The 19,906-nt window shown below is 50.7% G+C and overlaps 1 protein-coding gene across 6 annotated transcripts; it reads left to right on the top strand.

Moving 5' to 3' along the window:
- The first annotated feature begins 4,895 nt into the window (after positions 1-4,895).
- Positions 4,896-18,657, top strand: TMEM41A (transmembrane protein 41A). 6 transcript variants are annotated; one of them, XM_073360293.1, is made up of 6 exons: positions 5,423-5,510; positions 10,070-10,154; positions 11,730-11,883; positions 13,425-13,586; positions 15,651-15,789; positions 16,683-18,657. In XM_073360293.1, the coding sequence occupies exons 2-6, from the start codon at positions 10,093-10,095 to the stop codon at positions 16,904-16,906; spliced, it is 741 nt and encodes a 246-aa protein (XP_073216394.1). In that variant the 5' UTR covers positions 5,423-5,510; positions 10,070-10,092; the 3' UTR covers positions 16,907-18,657. The 6 variants fall into 6 exon arrangements, with proteins under 6 accessions (XP_073216397.2, XP_073216392.2, XP_073216394.1 ...); XM_073360294.1 differs by lacking the exon at positions 5,423-5,510 and adding an exon at positions 8,179-8,603; XM_073360291.2 differs by lacking the exon at positions 10,070-10,154 and having other exon boundaries at positions 4,916-5,510.
- Positions 18,658-19,906: the final 1,249 nt, after the last annotated feature.

The following is a 19,906-nucleotide window of genomic DNA, read 5'->3' as shown; positions in this document are numbered from 1 at the left end:
GCCAAGAAAGACTCAGCTGTATGCCATGTTATACTGACAACAGCACACATTTCACATACTGTGGGGAAATGGCAGGGGGGAAAAAAGGACTAATTTTCAAGTGTCTTCACATCTTGTCATCTGTGGATGTCAAACTATAGTGCAATTCCTCATGCTCTCCAGGTGTCCTGCTGCCCATGCAGTGACTCTCAAATCATTTATGGTGGTGGTATTAAAAAAAAAATGTTTTAGATTCACAAGGCCTTCCATCCAAGGAGCTCAGAGTGCTTCCCAAACATAAGCTATTGAGGAACAGCAAGGATATTGCAGGAGACTACCGTTCTCGGCTTATAAACTAGCCATCTTCATTTTGAAAATCATTAGGAAATGATTGGTTATAAAACAATTATTAGAAATTATTTATTTTTTTAAAAGATGTCTTTTGATGGTAAATAAAGCTTTGCCACAAGCCAATTGAGTGTAGTGGAGGTATCATTTTCAGACAGTACTTTTGGCTTATTAACTTCTTACAATAGGTATGGTTATTTTATGATGAAGCTACCATCAGAATAGGACTTTTCTTTCCACTGAAAGCAATGATTTGCTACATGTGCATACGCATACCTAATAAAAGTTAAAACTAAATAACTGGTGTTATATGTAGTAATCGACACTTTCACTCTGATCGTAACAACTTAGAAGTGAAACATTCCTTTTTACATAAAGCTAGTTTTCAAGCTTGTGGTTTTGGTAGTTAGGACTTTAAACCAGTTTGTGTAAAGAAAAAGTTTCTTTAAAACAGTGATATCAGGCAAGAAACCTTAGAATCACAAGTTGAAACACCCTCATGCAGAAGGACAACCTTACTATAAACACATATGGTGAGCAATGTTTAGAGAGAGGCCAGAACCAAATTCTGTGGCTCATAACTTAGTCAAATCTCTGACCACAAGACCCTGTCAAATTTCAAACCCTAGCTCGAACCCTGAGAGACTCTTAAAAAAAAACAGTTGGGAAATTTTATATTAGCAAATATACCTGTTTTTCACTTGCCTCGTTCTCAGAAAACTTTAATAAATTTAATTTTTACTAAAGCTTTGCATAAAAATTCAGCCTGAGGCCAATACCCAGCTGTAGTGAGGAATGCTTTTAGGGCTCTGGTGCCTCCTACTGGCCCATCTGGAGATTAGCTTGCCACATGGTCTGACACCCCTTCCTGCAATTGCTCATCCCATCATCCTATTCATTTACTCCACAGCCTCCCCCTTGCTCCCAGAGTTGCAGCACTTTCCTCTTAGAGGCTCAGCTCTCTGGCTAAGTCACATTGAAATTCCCTCTCTTCCACAGTATTATCAAAGTCTCCTTCCAAACTGTCCCTGGCAGTCTCCAGATAGTTTGCCCCTAGCATGCCCTTTCTGCAGTGACTTGTGGGGGAACTCAGGCCCACCATCTACACTGGGTTCCAGTCAAGGGACCCTCAACCCAGCAGCTCAGGTCTTTAGTCTCCCAACCCTTATTGCTCCTTCCCTAAATGGCTTCCTACACTGCCTATCACAGGCTCCTACTCTTCCCCCTTGTATCAGGGACTGTGACTGCAGACTCTCTCACTGCAGGCCCTTCTTCTTTTGCCAGCTCTCTGGCTTTATAGAAGCCCCACTTGTTTCTGCCCAGTTGAGCTTCATTCCCAGCTAAGCCTCACTGGGTATGTCTGCATAGGAAAGAAAACCTACAGCTGCGCCAGCAGACTCAAGCTTGCGGGGATCAGACTGCGGGGCTATTTCGTTGCTGTGTAGACCTCTAGGCTCAGGCTGAAGCCGGGGCTCTAGGATCCTGTGCAGTGGGAGCCCCAAAGTCTACACAGCAATGAAACAGAACGCACAGCCCAGCCACAGGGTTTTCTTTCCTGTGTAGACATACCCATTGGATCATTTTTTCCCTCCAGGTGCATCAAATGGCTAATTAGCCTCTCTTGCCTTGTTAACCCTGCCAGGGCTAGTGTGGGATGAACACCCCATCATGGAAAATTTCAGCCTCTGTTTAATAATTATAAGCAATTGATAATAGGGCGCTATAATGGAAAGTGCTGGACAACCCTGATATAAAGGTCATCGCCAATGTCTCCTATAATATAGTGCTACACACACACCTCTCTCTCTCTATCCTTTATATACTGGTTTTATTGGCATTTGGGTGGGAGCGCTGCATGAGTCATGCCAAGAAAACCTTCATACAGCACCACATCATCATGTACTTTGTGCAAGACACCTGCTGTACAATAAAACTATTTTAAATACTTTCTGAGAATTATTTTTTATATATTGCTGCCTGTAAAGCCAGGCTTCCTTAGCAGTGTGAATCTAATTCTAAAGGCTTCCACGGTAGAGAAAAATCATAACTGATACAGTTGTAGACATCTAAAATGACATAAAATAGCTTTTCCATGTATAGAAATGTAATTTTAATGGCCACTATTCCAGGATCTTTTAGGGAGTGATGCAAGTGTGTGCACCACTGGGAAACTGGGACTAAAGCTCTCTCTACCAGCCCCAAAAAGTTGTTCAGCCTTAAATCTATAGTAAGTACAGGACTGAATATTGTTTATCCCCAGGGCAAAAATTCTACATATGTCAGGGGGAAAAAGGAAATGTTTCTCTGGCAGCTTCATGGGGTAGCAGTGTTGGGGGGTACAATGGCAGCACGGGCACATGCTTACAACAAATTATTATGGCCAACATAAAATGAGAATAAGAATCTTTCCTTTCTCTCACCCTTTGTCTGTCTGACCTAGTTAGGTACAACACTCTCTGGTGCAGTGACTGTCTCCTACTCTGTGCTGGGGCCTCATCTCAGTTGGCGCGCTCTAGGGTCTACCATAATACAAATAATAATACAAAAAGTACTGAGAACTCATCTTTGCTACTGACTTCAATTTCAGTTGTGGGTGCTCAGTACTTTTTTATACTACTATTTGTATTATGGTGGCCCCTAGAAACGTCCAACTGAAATCAGGCCCAAGCACAGACACAGAGTAGGAGACAGTCCCTGCACTCCACACAATTAATATTAACAAGGGGGAAGGAATGAAAGCCAAAATAGCAAAAGAACAGGTTAAAGACTATTTAGATAAATTAGATGTAGTCAAGTTGGCAGGGCCTGATTAAATTAATCCTATGGTACTTAAAACACTAGATGAAGTAATCTTGGAACCATTAGCAATTACCTTTGAGAACTCCAGGAGGATGGGTGAGGGCCCAGAAGACTGGAGAAGGGTAAACATAGTACCTGTCTTTAAAACAGGGGAACAAAGAGGGTCCAGGGAATTATAGGTCAATTAGCCTAACTTTGATACCTTGAAAGATTCTGGAACTAATTATTAAACAATTTGTCAGCACCTGGAGAATAATAGGGTTATAGGCAGTGGTGAGCTGGAGCTGGTTCACACCAGTTCGCTAGAACCGGTTGTTAAATTTAGAAGCCCTTTTAGAACCAGTTGTTCCGCAAGGGACAACCGGTTCTCAAAGGGCATCTAAATTTAACCGGCCAAAAGTGGCGCCTTAGGTGCCGACTCCACGGGTGCTCCAGCCCTGGAGCACCCAAGGGGAAAATTTGGTGGGTGCAGAGCACCCACCAGCAGCTCCCCACCCCCAGCTCACCTCCGCTCCGCCTCCTCCCCTGAACGCGCTGCCCCGCTGTGCTTCTCCGCCCCCCACCCCCGGCTTCCCGCAAATCAGCTGTTCGCCTGGGAAGCCGGGGTGGGCTGAGAAGCAAGCAATGGCTTCCGGCTCAGGCTCAGGCCCAGGGAGGCAGAGCGGAGGTGAGCTCGGGTGGGGGGGGGGGGGGCGGGGTGCGAGGGCTGCCTGCGCCGCAGCAGGTAACCCAGGGTGGGGTCGCGCAGGGGAACCACTCCCCGCCCCAGCTCACCTCCGCCACCCTTGGCCTGAGCGGGAAGCCGCGGCCTGCTTCTCAGTCCTCCCAGGCTTCCCGCCGAACAACTGATTCGCGGGAAGCCGGGGCAGGGGGCGAGAGGCAGAGTGGGGAGGTGCATTCAGGAAAGGAAGCGGAGGCGAGCTGGGGCCGGGCGCGGGGTGGGGAGCTGCCGGGGGGTGCTCTGCACCCACCAATTTTCCCTGTGGGTGCTCCAGCCCCGGAGCACCCAGGGAGTCGGCGCCTAAGGCGCCACTTTTGATGTGATCGGTGGGGGGAGCGACCACTCCCCCTGTTCCCCCCCTAGCTACGCTCCCCCACCCCTAGGAGCCAGAGGGACCTGCCGGATGCTTCCTGGGAGCTGCCCTAGGTAAGCACCGCCGGGACTTCCCACCTCGCCCCGCAGCAGGTGCCTCTGGCTCTTAGGGCTGGGGTGGGCACCCACTACGGTGGCCCATGAAACCCTCCTGCCCGGTTCTGGAGGCAGTCAGGGGACAGGGGTGGATGGGACAGGGGTCCTGGGGGGGGAGTGGGCGTCAAGGAATGCGGGGAGGGGGAGCTGGATGGGGCAAGAGTTGGCAACCACCCCCTCGCGGGTTGAGGAGGGAACTCGTTGTTAAGATTTTGGCATCTCATCACTAGTTATAGGGAATAGCCAGCATGGATTCATCACAAAGAAACCAACCTCATTTCCTCCTTTGACAGAGTTCCTGGACTAGGGGATTGCAGGGAAGCAGCAGACGTGAGCTATCTTGATTTTAATAAGGCTTTTGACACAGCCCCACCTGACATTCTCTTAAACAAACCGGGGCAATGGGGTTGAGATGGATTTGCTAAACGGTGGGTGGGTGCACGCTGGGAAAGGCTGTGCCCCCAGAGTAGTAACCAGGAGTCCGTTGTCAAACCGGGAGGCCACATCTCCCGCGGCCCCACAGGCTCAGCCTCGGGCGGGTGCTATCCAACACGGTCATTAGTAACCCGGGTAAGGGAGGTGGAAACACGCGACTGAGGCGAGCGGCGAGCACTGCGGAGGGCAGGCCCGGCCCCCGGTCACCGCGCCAACCCGAGCAGGCTCCGTCTGAACGCGGCAAGGCGGAGGTGCAGGGCAGCCCAGGGCAGGGCGGGACGCGCAGAGGGAAGACTCCCGCGCAAACCACGCCGGGGCGCTGCTGCCCAGCAGGCTCGGGGGCGCCAGGGCACAAACTCCCGATGAGCCAAGGCCGGAGGCAGCCGCAGCCCCAGTTCTACCCGTGGCGAGCGAGCGCGCCCGAGGCCCGGGGCCCAGCCCCCGCTGACGCCCGGGGCGGGGCCTCAGGCCGCACGGGAGCCGATCGCTCTCACGCGGGCGGGCGAGGCCGCAACAGGGTGGGCTGCAGGAGCGCGGCCCGTGTCACGTGGCTCCGGTCACGTGGCTCCGTGGGGCGAGCCGCCGGTCGGTCACGTGATCGGCCGCCGCGAACCGCCGGTACCCGGCGCTCTTGGCGCTGCAGCTCCCGCGCCGGGATGCGGCCGCTCTGCGGTTTCCTGGCGCTGCTCGGGGCCGCTTCCTGCGGCCTCTACCTGCTGTCGGCGCGGCTGCGCCCGGGGGGCCCGCTCGGGGCCGGCAGGTGGGTGACGGCCGGGCCCAGCCCCCTCCCCCCAGCTCGGCTCCGGTCCTGCCCTCTCTGGCCCGGGGAAGCGGCTCCTCCCTGCAGCGGGAGCCGCCCGCATCTCGCGCCCGTGCCTGACGGCGCCGCTCTCGCTGTGGGCCCGGGACCCCTGGGTCACCAGAGCTGGGCGCGAGCGCCCGTGGGCTGCCGGGCTCCCCAGGCTCGTGGTGTGGGGCACGGGGCCGGGCCTGCAGGCGGGGTGCTGGGGTCCGGGAGCATGTGGGCCATGGTGGGACCAACAGGCCGGGCCATCTAGGGCTTTACTGCAGCTGCAGCCCACCGTCCCAGCATCCCGGAGCCGCTTTCGAGAAAACCCTTCGACCCTCGCTTCGTCCGTCTGTCACCCCGCCGACAGAATTTGCAGGGTGGCGGCGCTGTGGGCAATGTGTTTTGCTGAGGGACTGCTGTGATGCCTTGGGTGTCCTGGAGGAAAGCCCAGAGGAGAATGACTGTTGTGATCTATTTCAGAGTAACAGCCGTGTTAGTCTGTATTCGCAAAAAGAAAAGGAGTACTGGTGGCACCTTTACAGCTGTAGCTCACGAAAGCTTATGCTCTAATAAATTGGTCAGTCTCTAAGGTGCCACAAGTACTCCTTTTCTTGTTGTGATCTAATGCATGTGCACATTTTGCGATGGAAAATGGCAACTTTCAGGTGCATGCACTATTTCCCCATGTGAAAAGATTTTAAATGATTCAAGAGGTAGGAGGGTTTTCTCTCTCTGATTTTGACTGAGGGTAATGTTCAGGATGAATGGGTGAAATACTGGATTTTTGTTGACCTGTTAGTATAGGGTGGCAGCCTAAAAATATATCCCCACCATGTGATGATCTTTGCAGGGTGTGAAATCCATAGAAATATGGTGTTGCATGTTCTGAGCTATGTTTAGCAATAGCAAATCAGTGTGAAATCAGATCTTTGAGAAGCTTTGAAACTAACAATGTTAGTGCCGGTCATCTTTGGCTTGATATACCCTTCTAGGATCCTTCATCTATCCTGACTGCTAGGATTTGGCAGATGTTTTGTGTTTTATTGCTTTGATTTATATTGTAGCAAGAAAGGTCCCTCTCCAAAGCTGTAGGTGTCCTTGATACTTCTTTAAAACAACAAATAGAAAAAAGGCAAGTGCTCCAGCAAATTCCATTATACACCAGCAATAGCTGACTGATGGTATGTCTATGCTATGGGGTTATGCCGACAATGTCCCAACTAGACATAACCCCATAGCACAGATGCAACCTACACCTGCAGAAGAGGTTTTTCTGTCAGTGTAAGAGTGCCACATCCCTGATGATGATAGTATTCTTACATTAACATAGATGTGTTTGCACTGGGGCTAGGGTGGTATAAGTATGGCATTCAAGGGTTTGATTTTTTTTTTCACACCTGTTGTCCACTTAGCTATGTCAACCTTTTAAATGGAGCAGGTCCTCAAAGAATCAATCCTGAAGCACTTGCATGAGAGGAAAGTGATCAGGAACAGCCAGCATGGATTCACCAAGGGAAGGTCATGCCTGACTAATCTAATCGCCTTTTATGATGAGATTACTGGTTCTGTGGATGAAGGGAAAGCAGTGGATGTATTGTTTCTTGACTTTAGCAAAGCTTTTGACACGGTCTCCCATAGTATTCTTGTCAGCAAGTTAAGGAAGTATGGGCTGGATGAATGCACTATAAGGTGGGTAGAAAGCTGGCTAAATTGTCGGGCTCAACGGGTAGTGATCAATGGCTCCATGTCTAGTTGGCAGCCGGTATCAAGTGGAGTGCCCCAAGGGTCGGTCCTGGGGCCGGTTTTATTCAATATCTTCATAAATGATCTGGAGGATGGTGTGGATTGCACTCTCAGCAAATTTGCGGATGATACTAAACTGGGAGGAGTGGTAGATACGCTGGAGGGGAGGGATAGGATACAGAAGGACCTAGACCAATTGGAAGATTGGGCCAAAAGGAATCTGATGAGGTTCAATAAGGATAAGTGCAGGGTCCTGCACTTAGGACGGAAGAACCCAATGCACAGCTACAGACTAGGGACCGAATGGCTAGGCAGCAGTTCTGCAGAAAAGGACCTAGGGGTGACAGTGGACGAGAAGCTGGATATGAGTCAGCAGTGTGCCCTTGTTGCCAAGAAGGCCAATGGCATTTTGGGATGTATAAGTAGGGGCATAGCGAGCAGATCGAGGGACGTGATCGTTCCCCTCTATTCGACATTGGTGAGGCCTCATCTGGAGTACTGTGTGCAGTTTTGGGCCCCACACTTCAAGAAGGATGTGGATAAATTGGAGAGAGTCCAGCGAAGGGCAACAAAAATGATTAGGGGTCTGGAACACATGAGTTATGAGGAGAGGCTGAGGGAGCTGGGATTGTTTAGCCTGCAGAAGAGAAGAATGAGGGGGGATTTGATAGCTGCTTTCAACTACCTGAAAGGGGGTTCCAAAGAGGATGGCTCTAGACTGTTCTCAATGGTAGCAGATGACAGAACGAGGAGTAATGGTCTCAAGTTGCAGTGGGGGAGGTTTAGATTGGATATTAGGAAAAACTTTTTCACTAAGAGGGTGGTGAAACACTGGAATGCGTTACCTAGGGAGGTGGTAGAATCTCCTTCCTTAGAGGTTTTTAAGGTCAGGCTTGACAAAGCCCTGGCTGGGATGATTTAACTGGGAATTGGTCCTGCTTTGAGCAGGGGGTTGGACTAGATGACCTTCTGGGGTCCCTTCCAACCCTGATATTCTATGATTCTATGATTCTATGTGGACCAGGCCTAACCCTTACAGCAGCACTGTATAAAGAAAATACCCTGCTTCTGAAATAGCAGCCCTCAGGTAGTGTCCCCCATCCCAAAAGCCCCTGTAAAAGGAGAGGCTGTGTTATGTGCTCTGAACGGCAACACATTTGGGCCATATGACACCTAGGAAGAGTGAATTCTGACGTGGAGGACCCTCATAGAGAATACCCTGCTTCTGGCTGCTCAGAACCAAAGGGCCTTCTGCTTCTCTGCACTGTGACGCTATGGTCCTGAGAGAGTGACTGCTCAAGTAGGCAGGTGCAAGGCCAGGTAACTCTTAGTTAAACTACTTTTTTTTTTTTTTTTTTTTTTTTTTTTTACAGAAAGCACATAAAAGCCTAGACACGTGCGGTCTATCTCTAGTTGGGATTCCTTTCGATTTTTAGCTCTGCCTAACAAAGGTTTGGCCAGCTTTGAGCCCTTTGTTGCCCCAAAACCAGGAATTACCACCCAGAAAACAAGTCAGAGCAAGCAATAGCCCACCCTACCCACAGGTACTAGCTCTCATTGCATCACTTAACTGTGGATTCTAATATACCATTTGCTATGTGTTACCTGAGTTTGTTCTCTAGGCCCCTGTGCTCTTTGGGGCAGAACCTCAGCTGGTGCAAATTGTCATAGCTCCACTGAGGTCAATGGCACAAGGACAATTAATATCAGCTGAGGATCTGACCCTGCTGAAGACCTGCTCATGCCTTACTGCCTGGGGTGAAACCAGGTGACTTTTACTGACCAGTAACTCTTTCTAGCTTAATGTTATTTTGCCAATAAGGTGCAAAAAGGTCTCTGACAGTCAAGGGTAGAACGCTGTTGTGGAGCAAGGCAAGTGAAAAACACATGTGTGCACACAGTGAAAACTCCTTTAATGATGAGATATGTGTAGAGATGTAGACTCCCCTCTCAAACTGGAATGCCAGTGTGTGGCCCCTCGCACAGACTGACATATTCCAGACTGCTATCTGGCTCTGTAGAAAGGATGTGGTGTTCTTTAAATGAACTGTATAGGCCAGCAGAGGGCTGGGCATTCTTTTACTTTTTCAGAGAGAAGAGGGCTAACATGCTTAGAGGTAGGACAAAAGGCAGGAGACTTGAATGGGTCCCCTTGATTTTTCTCTCTCTGAGTGAATTAACTCATTGACTCTGCGACAGGATTCAGGCCATGATATCTAAGAATGGGTATCTGTCTGTTAAGCTCATTTTATCTTTCTCTGTAACAGTTTCCCCAAGCTTGAACAAATCCTGATAGCTGTGCAGATTTTGTATGGTTGACAATTGTTTACGATACGCACTTTGATGGTGATAGTAGATGCACTCTCTCTTTAACTGCGTTGCATTTTATGGGTGTTTCAGACAACAATGGACAAGTGTCCCCTGCTGGTCTTCCCCAGTCAGGTCGGATGCTAGTCCAAAGAGTAGATTGTGGAACACAGTGATACCAACAGCCCTTGTCCAACCAGAGACAATTCAGTGTTTGAACTCTCCAGAAATCACTCTGCAGCCACAGAAGCAGGTGGTTGTGTCGGAATCTGCTTGGTGTATTGGAGTTTTGTTGCGTACAGAGTAACAGCTGTTTCCTATTCATTCATCAGCATAAATCATCTGAGTGAGACTTAGTGGGTACAGTGGTGGAAGCAAAGAAACTTTTGCACACCCACAGCATGAGATTTCAAGATATGTTATGAAGCAATTTGTCCAATTCAGTGTGAGATTTCTGCCACTTGAGCTTTTTCCATCAGTTGCCAGAGGAGAGATGTAACCCATGATGACCTGTGAGGTGGAAACCAATAAGGAAGATGCACAGCACATAACCAGTAGTGGAAGGTAAAAGATCTTCATACAGTCCTGTTCAACCAGCAGAAGGGTGTGAACAATATTCTTCTTCAAGAAATGACCAGGTCCAATTAATCTCTGAGGAAGGGCCATCAAAGTGCCTAGCCCCAACCTCAAATTGCAGGAGGCAACAGTCAGTCCCTGCCATGGGTAAAATCTCCAGTTGTCACACCTCCATACTCAGCCCAAACACCAGATCCAGAGGGCAGCCAGTGGTATGAGTCGGGCCAGCAGCAACCTGGGATAGTCAGTGCCATGGTGGCCAAGAGATCCTGGCACTGGTGTCTCCAACACCTCCTCTGTGAGGAATGTCGGCTGCTTGCACGCAGCATGGTGATCTGTGCACTGGCTCCAGTCCCATCTAATGATGTCCTGGATGCTGTTTTCAGTCCTGCTTCAGGGTAGGAGATGAATGCTCCAGGCTGGATGCAAACAGTACTGTTAATTTTCAGTTTGCTGAAGACCAGGTAGGGAAAACTCTCTCTCTTTTTTTTCTGGCAGTTTCAGCTTGTTCTGTGCAGGCTGGATGGGTCCGCTGAGCAATACCAAAGGTCGGTCATGGGAACGTTTGTCAAGCTGAATGGGTGCACTGCGTAGATAAAGCAGGAGCTTGCTCTGCAATATAGCACTGCTGTTCACACTTAGAAAAGGCCTAGGTTGGTGTAAAGCCTGCTGGTGGATTTCCTAGGAACTCTGTTGTTCAAATGAGAATGTCCTTGAGTCACTAGCAATGTTCCCTCTCATTTTTTATATCCAGGTGCAGAATTAATTTTGTTATGTGAACCGAATATCGAGGTGATGTGTGGTGGGGGTGGGACCAAAGGGTTCGGAGAGGGCTTGGGGCTGGGGCAGAGGGTTGGGGTGCGGGCTCTGGGGTGGGGACAGAGATGAAGGGTTTGGGTGTGGGAGCGGGTTCAGCTAGGGCAGAGGGTTGGGCATGGGGTGCTGGGGATGCAGGCTCTAGGGTGGGGCTGGCAATGATGGGTTTGGGATGCAGGAGGGGGCTCAGGGCTGGGGCAGATGGTGAGTGCAGGGGTGAGGGCTCTGGGTTGGAGCTGGGGAAGAGGGGTTCTGGGTGTGGGGGGGGCTCAGGGCTGGGGGCTCTGGAAGGGGGTGTGGGCTCTGGGGTGGGGCCAGGGATGAGGGGTTTGGGGTGCAGGCTGCCCCGGGGAGAGAGGACTCCCCCAGCCCTCTCTCACCACAACAGCCCTGGGGCTGGGGCTGGGGGGAGAGGCGCCTCTCCCTGCCGGCAGCCCTGCGTGCCCCAACTTGCTCCCCTCCCCACCCACCCCCTACCTCTCACCTCTCCAGGCTGCGGGCCTACATGGATCTTTATAGCCTGCTGCATGGCCACGCAGCTTAGAGAGAACTTAAGTCACTAGACAGTTTGCCACAGACTTCCTCTGACCCGAAGTAACTTAACCTGCCTCAGTTTCCCCATTTGTAAAATCAGGTGAAGATATTTGACCTTGGCTGTCCATTTGTTAATGTGTGCAGAATGTCTGAGAGATGCTTGGAGTGTAAAGGGTTTATCATTTTTAGCTGGATCTCCCTCTTCCTTCTCAGGTCACTCAAGTTCCCATCAGACCTGGAGGAGCTGCGAGAGCTTGCAGAGTTTCTACAGTATTATAAGCAAGAGCACCAGAGCTATGTGCTGCTGCTGTTCTGTGCTGCCTACCTCTACAAGCAATCCTTTGCCATCCCCGGCTCCAGCTTTCTGGTACGCACCTGCTCAGCTCTCTAGCACTCTGTTCCTTTTCCCTCACCAGACTTTCCGAAGCTGGGATTTGCCGTAGGGTCTTAGCCCACTCACTGGGCTCTCTCGTTTATTGGGGTCACTATTTAACCCCCACTGTCCTGGCCTGTCATCTTGCTTCCAGGTGAACAGGACTTCTCTCTGGGAGTTTGAGAAATGCATTGCACACCCCTTGCCTGGGGACTAGACCTACTAGCCAGAGGCGGATAAAAAATACTACGTGGGCTGCACCATCAAGGTTTAGTGACAACGCTATGGGGTGAAGCTCATCCCTGCTCCTTTATATTCCCCCGGTTATACCTCCAAGGGTCAAAGCCGCGCACTGGAAGCTCATGCTCAGTTTAATGACTTCTAAGTCCTATCCAGAGTCACTGCTTTCAGGCTAGGGTTCCATATGCCATGTGACTAACATTCTCTGTTTATAGATGTGACCTTATGTTTGGCCATATTAAAATGTGTAGTTTTGGATCATGCCCAATTTACCAAGTGATTCTGTTGTCTCTGTATGACACCCCACCCCCGCCTTCCTCATTATTTAGGAAACAACCAGTTTTTCCATATACAATATCTACAGTGACTCTGTTTATCTCTAAATTGTTGATAAAAATATTAATATTGAACAGCCTTGGGCTGAGGTCCAATCTCTGCAGGATTCCACCCAATGATTACACGTGGCGATCTGTTAGTAATCCACTTACTATGCACCTGGTTGAGTTTGGATAGAGCTGGTTTTCAATCAGACTGTTGTGCGGTGCTCAAGCACTTTACTCATGTCCATGTTTTTGGTTCACCCTGGTTCCTGCCACCTTGAATAGCTTTAAATAAGTTCTGAATATTCCTCTGCTCTTACCATTCCATGTCAGCAGAGGTTGTAGTTGGCCTGGGCCTATTGTCTGATCACAAATGGGAAGGGGGAGGCGCCCATGAGACAACCTCTGCTAAGATGCTGGCTGCACTGTGGAAATGCTTTAGGTCACCTGAGCCAGGTACCTTTCAAGCCCTGAAACTAAGGGACTGAGGGAAGAACCAAGTGAGTCTCCTCCATAAGGCAGCTGAGCTGCCTGACTCAAGGACTGAGACTGCAGTGGTCAGTTCAGACACTGCTCTCCTGCACTGGTGAAGTTTCTAGAATGAGCCATGAGTTTTAACCATTTGTGTTATGGTGGCACTCGGAGGCCACAACTGAGCTAGGTGCTTCCCTGCCCCAGATGTGGCTGGCATCTTATGCGAAGGTGACAGAGCTCCTCTCTTTGGAACGGTTGATGCTGTCCCCAAACTCTCTGCCTTCTCTGGATGGGGGATCCTCTCTGGAGCTTTAATACAGAAAGTCCACAACAGGCAGTGAAGCTGTGCCCCTGTGGGAGCAAAGGGGATGGCTGGCTCCCCATCAAGCTACCCATGTGGCCAGAGGAGGGTTGGGCTGGCTGTGATTGTGTACGCATTGCTGAATGCTTTTGTCCAGTCTCTTATTCATAAAGTCTCACTCCCTGCTTTTGTTCTACCAGAACATCCTGGCTGGGGCTCTGTTTGGACCATGGATGGGGCTCTTGCTGTGCTCTGCTTTGACTTCCGTGGGTGCCACCTGCTGTTACCTGCTCTCCGGGGCCTTTGGAAAACAGTTTGTAGTCTACTGGTTTCCTGATAAAGTGGCCATGCTGCAAAGAAAGGTAAAGAGATCCTTGCTGCTAGTCCCTCTGCTCAGGGCATGGGGACAAACCCCCGGTGATGGGCTGACTGGAGCAGAGCTGAGCTGTGATTCTACAGCCCCGTCTTAGCTCAGGGCTTGCATTTGTGGTTCCTCAGTCCCCTGTGTCCTACCACCATGGCAGTTATTGTCCTTCTGGCTTTGGAATCAGTCCAGTGGACCCAAAATGTAAGCAACATGAGCTTTTCAGAGGGAGAACTAACCATATTAGCTATCCCTTGGATAATGGAGTAGGTACTCCTGCTCTGAGAGCAGGGACATGGTAGTGCCCTCTAGCGTCAGCCCAGTTTGCTTTGAAAAGGAATTGGATGAGTGGCTCCAGGGGGTTCCATGTTTGTGTGTCAGTCTCTCTCTGCTCCTCTCAAAGGTAAATGCACCCTGGATTCTGAGAGTTGAGCTGGGCTCTGCTTTCTCATGCATTGTCGCCAGCAGGCCAAGTTGGGCCTTCAGAGATTCCTTAGCAACCTCTTTGAAGGCAGGTGTAACTAGCTGGAACTTGGTAAGTAACTTTGATGCCCAGGAAGATACTAGCTCGTTCTGCCATAACCCTGCTTGACCAGTACAGCTGACAAGAATAAAATGCAGTGGACACTTAGGAAGGGTGGGATACTTTGAGCTCTCAAGCAATAATGGCTGAATTCTGCAAACAGAAACTTGGCGTAGATTCAGTTCCTGTATTCACATTTAAAAATCAGCTCTGGCACAGAGACCGCCTGACTTGGTGCCCCACCTGTTCGTGCCTGCTGTCCAGTCCACCTGCCGTCCCCTGCTAGGACTGTCCGGGAGCATATGGGAAGGCTGCTCTTGTTTTGCAATGTAAATTGGTACAAATCCTTAAAATGATCTAAGGCATTACAAGGGCTGGAAGCTGCTTTAAGCCAGCCCTCTTAGTCTTGTGTCTGTTAAACAGAGCAAAGGCTGTAGGTTGGCTGAAGACTTTTGCTGCACAAGAGCTTTAGAGTGGTTTTAACTGCAGAATAATATTGTGGAGAATGCAGCTTGGAGGCTGAGTGCTGGCCGGGGGTGTGTGTGTGTGAGAGAGACTGATGCTGCCTTGAACTGTGCCCTGAGGGGTCTGCATAGGAACGGCAGTGCCTCCTTAGCCTGCAGCCCCAAGAGTCAGCAGAGCATGGGATAGTGGCTGGCCAAGCTGACAGGTGCCTATTGTGCTAAGGAGGTTGATGGGCTCCATGGGACAGGAGGGAGGGGCTTGCTGTGTCCTTCTTTGTCCTTTTTAACCCCTCCAAAGTCTGGCCACTAAGTGCAAAGCCTCCCTTAGGCAGTATTGTGCTGTTAGAATTGATCGGTGCCCGTGTACAGCACTGGGAACACTCCCAACAGCTGTGTTACTGAGGGCCCGAGCCTGAAAACACTGCTGTCAGGCAGAGCGTTTCCTAGTGGGAGTGGAGTCAGTCAGGTAAGCGTTGGCAGGAGCAAGCCCTGCAGGTGTGGAGAACGTCTGGCTGATCACATCCTAATGCTTTCTCCCAGTGCTGCTGCCTGGACACAGCAAAAGGTGCACTTACGCTGTTAAGGAGATGCTCAAGGGACAGGGCTAAGGTTGCATGTTCACCCTTCCCTTCCACACTGTCATTCGGCTGCCTTTTTAATTTTAAGGACTACCCATTATAGTGACCTTGAGAACCAATTTTCACTAGCAGAATGGCGCTGCCGGAAAGCAGGGTAAGTTGCAGGGAATGCAGCTGCCCTTTGTGTAAGTGTTTTTTTCGATCATGTCTGTCCGTTAGTGATTGCCCCCTTTTCCACTGGTCTTTCATGCCCCAGGTTTGCGCGTATGTTCACTGGGTGCAGCTGCTGCACAGACGAAGCTGATCCTGGTGCATGTGGGTACGGTGGTACTAAGCTATTCTGGTTTGCTTTTATTTCTGGGCTGATGTTACATTGTGGCTTATTGAAATGAAGTCCTGACCTTCTGCTCGTGTCAGACTGGATGTCTCGGCTCTGCAGTAGTTGGCCAGTAACAGGCAGTGGCAGCACTGACCTGGTTTCTCTTGTCCAATGGCAGGTGGAGGAGAACAGGAGCTGCTTATTTTTCTTCTTGTTGTTTCTGAGACTTTTCCCCATGACCCCAAACTGGTTTCTGAACCTGGCGTCTCCGATTCTGAACATCCCGGTTTCTCAGTTCTTCTTCTCCGTCCTTATCGGTAAGGGGCTGGGGCTGGGGGCGCGCAGGCTCTGTGTTCAGGAGGGGATCAAACCCAACCTACTCTATGCTGTTACTAGAACCCAGCAAGCTTGAGAACGTACCATGCTACACTTGAGGAATTCCATCGTTAAGGATCCCACAGCAACAGTCACCTGGCTGTGTTAGTTTCCTGATTCGCTGCTGTCTGTGCCCTTACACTGTCACCTCTTCCCAGGGTGAAATGGCTGTTCCTTTAGAGAACTTAGCTGTCGTCGGGTGTCCCGATGCCCACTGGTTTTTAATGAGTGCTGGGAAATGGCATTGCAGCTCCGCTGTTCAACACGAGTGATTTCTAATCTCCCCTGTTCGCACAAACCCATACAATGGCCCTGCAGAAGCTTGCCCCTGGCCTGAGCCTCATGTGTGCTGCCCTCTCTCCAGGTGCTGTACAGCATATTTGATGCAGATTGCCCACTGCGCTGCTGCAGCCAGGTTGGCCACTTGGCTGTGTCAGGGGCTGGGAGTGGAGTATTCCCAGTGACAGGACCCCAGCTGTGTTAGATGAGGCTGGGCGCAGCCTGTCCAGAAATCCTTCCCCAGGATGGAGGGGCAGAGAGGGGGCATTGCTTGTCCCTGTCTCCTGCTTCACAATGGTTAGTCCCCCTTAGTGCTAGCAAAGGAAAGTGACCCTTCCAGGGGCACTGAGCTGTACTCCCCCATGTGCAGCTCTCACTTTGTCAGCACACCTGGATGCAGAGAAGATGTGACCTTTGACCAGTGTCTTACACTGTACCCTGCATGCCATCTCCGAGCAATACAGATCTGTGGTGTCTAGCCAGAGCAATCCTGAAGACAACACCAGGGCACTAGGGATGGTTGTCTAGTAACAGGCTTCTCCCTCTTCTCTTCCAGGTCTGATCCCCTATAACTTCATCTGTGTGCAGACGGGTGCCATCCTCTCACAGATCACCTCCCTGGATGCCATTTTCTCCTGGGGCACGTTGTTTAAGCTACTGGCCATAGCCATGGTGGCGTTGATACCAGGCACCCTGATTAAGAAATTCAGCTGGACACACCTGAAATTGGATGAAAAGGACCAGAGCGTTCGCCTGCTCAACGGCAGAAAGAGCTCATGATGGACCGGGCGCAGCAGCTGCTCAGAATACCTGATTGTGCATTTATGGGGATGGTGCAATCCTCAGCAACCAGATGGTGTTTTAACTTGCTGCCTGCACTGCCTCTTCTCTGCACAGGCCAAGGCAGAGGACAACTGCAGTTCTTAAATCTTTTTAAATCTAGGAGGAGACGTGATGGTCTCGTTTTAAATGGTGCTTGTATAAATGTGAATGTCTGGCTTGCTGGGGAGCTGCCAGTGGGCTTTGGAAAAATCTACAGGGCCATTTTCTGACCCTGGTGAAGTGCTGCCACATTTAGTGCCATAGTGGAGCTCCTGGCCTCCACAGAGGTTTGCCAAGTGTGTCCGGTGCCCTGGGGCTCTCCGAAGTGCTGGTGACTGGCATTCTCATGGCGGTTGGTTTAAGATGGCTGTGGTGGAGGTAGAGCTTAGTGAGGACTGGGCTGGCTGTGATAAATGAGCCACTTGTGTGCCCACCTGCACAGCGAAAGCAGCTCTGCTTGCCCTGGCACACGGAGTTCAGGTGTGTTCAGACAAGGCCTCCTGCAAGGCTGCAGTGTGTCACTGCCTCCTTCCTCCCCAGTCTCCGTGAGCTGTGCAGTGGGGCTTTCACTGGAGCTGAGCTAATGCTACAGGCTCGAGGGTTAACAGGCCCCCTGCCAGGGTGATTGTGCCTGGGGGTACTGGGGAGCTTGTGCCTGGGGTACTTACCATGCTGGAGCCCAGACCAGACTTCCCCTTGCTTGGTTCACAAGGATCGTGGTTCCTGTTGTTTTGGATTCAGGAGAGCACAGGTGCCCTTGCTGCATCCACAGCTGGCCTGCTCCTTTCCTTCTGGCATAGGGTACTTCTAGGCACACCTCAGCCCCACCCCACCCAGATCCTTTCCTGTGATTGCTTGTTGTTCTACAGCTCACTTCAGTGGCTGCATGTTTCCCACCGTAGAATCCCCCCCCCCCCCCACCGGTTGCTGTATTCTTCAATGTCATTCTTTTAATGCTTCCGAAGGAATCAGAATAGCTGTACTTCCTGTCCCAGAGAAGCCCATTGCATCCTCATCCCTTGTAGCCTGCCTCCAGCAGTGGCCAATAAATCCCCAGTATTTCAGCAGAAGATACAAAATCTCCTGCTGCTTCCATAATGCCCCTGGCCATGTGTGCAATTCTGTGCATGGAAAGAGACTGCCTGCTTGAGAAAATGGATACACAGCTCCAGAAGTAGCTTCGCTTGGTTATCCAGCCTGTCTGGTCCAGAGTCAGTGCTCCTGGGTTTATTGGAGTATAGTTTCTTAATGCAGGAAACCAGCACTAAACCTGGTTACTTCACAGCCAAGCCCTGAGCTTTTTACATGCCTATTTCTGAACAGAGGAAACCCCAGGAACAGTATCTCCAGGGAATCAGTCTCAGCATCACTTGTGCCATCCAAGTGTTTGGGGAAATAGCAACTCTTTCTGTCTGTATTTAGCTGTTCAGGATCTGTGTCCTGCTGACAAGGTTTCATACTGAGGAATGGACTTCTCTGCAGCGAGGTTGCGTCTGTGCCTGTGGCAGGTACCATCTGGGGTGCATTGTGAATCAGCTGCTCCTTAGACAAGAAGACTGAAGGAAACGCAGCCCAGAAATCCCTGGCTGCTGAAGCCCATCTGAGTAGTTATTTGTCTCCTTGCCTGGTCTCACCAAGTGCCTTACCACCCAGGTGTCTGTGTTTACATGTAAATTACTGCGTCTCAAATAAATGGTGGTGAAACTTTACCGAGCAAGTTTGTTAAATGAAGCGAATGTCGTGCTTGCAAAGGTGGCTGGCAGCAAGCAGCCCCTATACTTCCCCTCAGAGCTAAGGGATCGCTCTCACACCTGGGGAGGGTAGCTCAGTGTCCAAGCCCATTCCAGGAAGCCTCAGGCAAGAGGTTTAGCAAAGTGGCTGTCTGTAAGGCACTGGCCTGAGAATAAGTTCACTTTGCCCAGTGAGCCGGAAGTTGCTGCTAACCAGTCTTCACTGCCATTGGCTGGAAACTTGCTTGTAATGGCAACTGGCAATGAGAGGAGATCCGTATGGTCAAGGAAACATCTAGAGCATAAAGTTCACTTGTTTGTGGCCTTTGCTTAGCATTCCTGCTGCACTCAGATGCCCTGCAGTGGCGTGTCAGTATTCCCTGATGCGGGATGTGCTGCCATCCTACCTTGCAGTGTCTTTCCCAGTTTAAAATGTTTTCTGGAAGAGCTAAGCATGCTGAAATTCCCTTGAGGCTAGGGCCTGTTGGATTCTGAGTTCACTGCCATGGGGCTGGTTTCTCAAAGTCTGGGAGCTAACACACACCTAATCCCAGCTGGATTCTTAAATGAAGTGTTCTCCTGCTTTTCTCATAAGAACGGCCAGACTGGGTCAGACCAACAGTCCCACCTAGCCCAGCATCCTGTCTTCCGGTAGTGACCAGCGCCAGGTGCCCCAGAGGAAATTAACAGAATAGGGCAGTTATTGAGTGATCCATCCCGTCACCCAGTCCCAATATCGCAGTAAGAAGCTAGCGACACGCAGAGCATAGAGTTGCATCCCTGACCCTCTTGGCTAATACCCATTGATGGGCCTGTCCTCCGTGAACTTATCTAATGCTTTTTTTCAACCCAGTTATGCTTTTGGCCTTCACAGCATCCCCTGGCAATGAGTTCCACAGCACTGTGTGTTAGCCGACGGCCAAGGATGTTTGGTGAGGTGCCAGCTATGCCCGTTTATACCATCCGTGACTTTAACCGCTAGGACGCACTGTCCCTTCGCGGCGGGCAGCCCGGGCTAGGCTGACGGATGCCCCAAGGTCCTAACCACCCGTGACTTTAACTGCTAGAGCTCAGAGCTCCTTCGCAGCGGGCAGTCAATACTGACTGACAGGTGCCCCAATGGCAGCACTAAGAGCCTCTCCACACCCGTGACTTTAACTGCTAGAGCTCAGAGCTCCTTCGCAGCGGGCAGCCAGGATTGACTGACAGGTGCCCCAAGAGTTTGCCC

Source organism: Lepidochelys kempii, chromosome 9, assembly GCF_965140285.1.
Source record: "Lepidochelys kempii isolate rLepKem1 chromosome 9, rLepKem1.hap1, whole genome shotgun sequence".
Classification (NCBI taxonomy): Eukaryota; Metazoa; Chordata; order Testudines; family Cheloniidae; genus Lepidochelys; species Lepidochelys kempii.
Note: the sequence above shows the minus strand (reverse complement) of the source record. Positions and strands in the feature narration are given on the sequence as shown.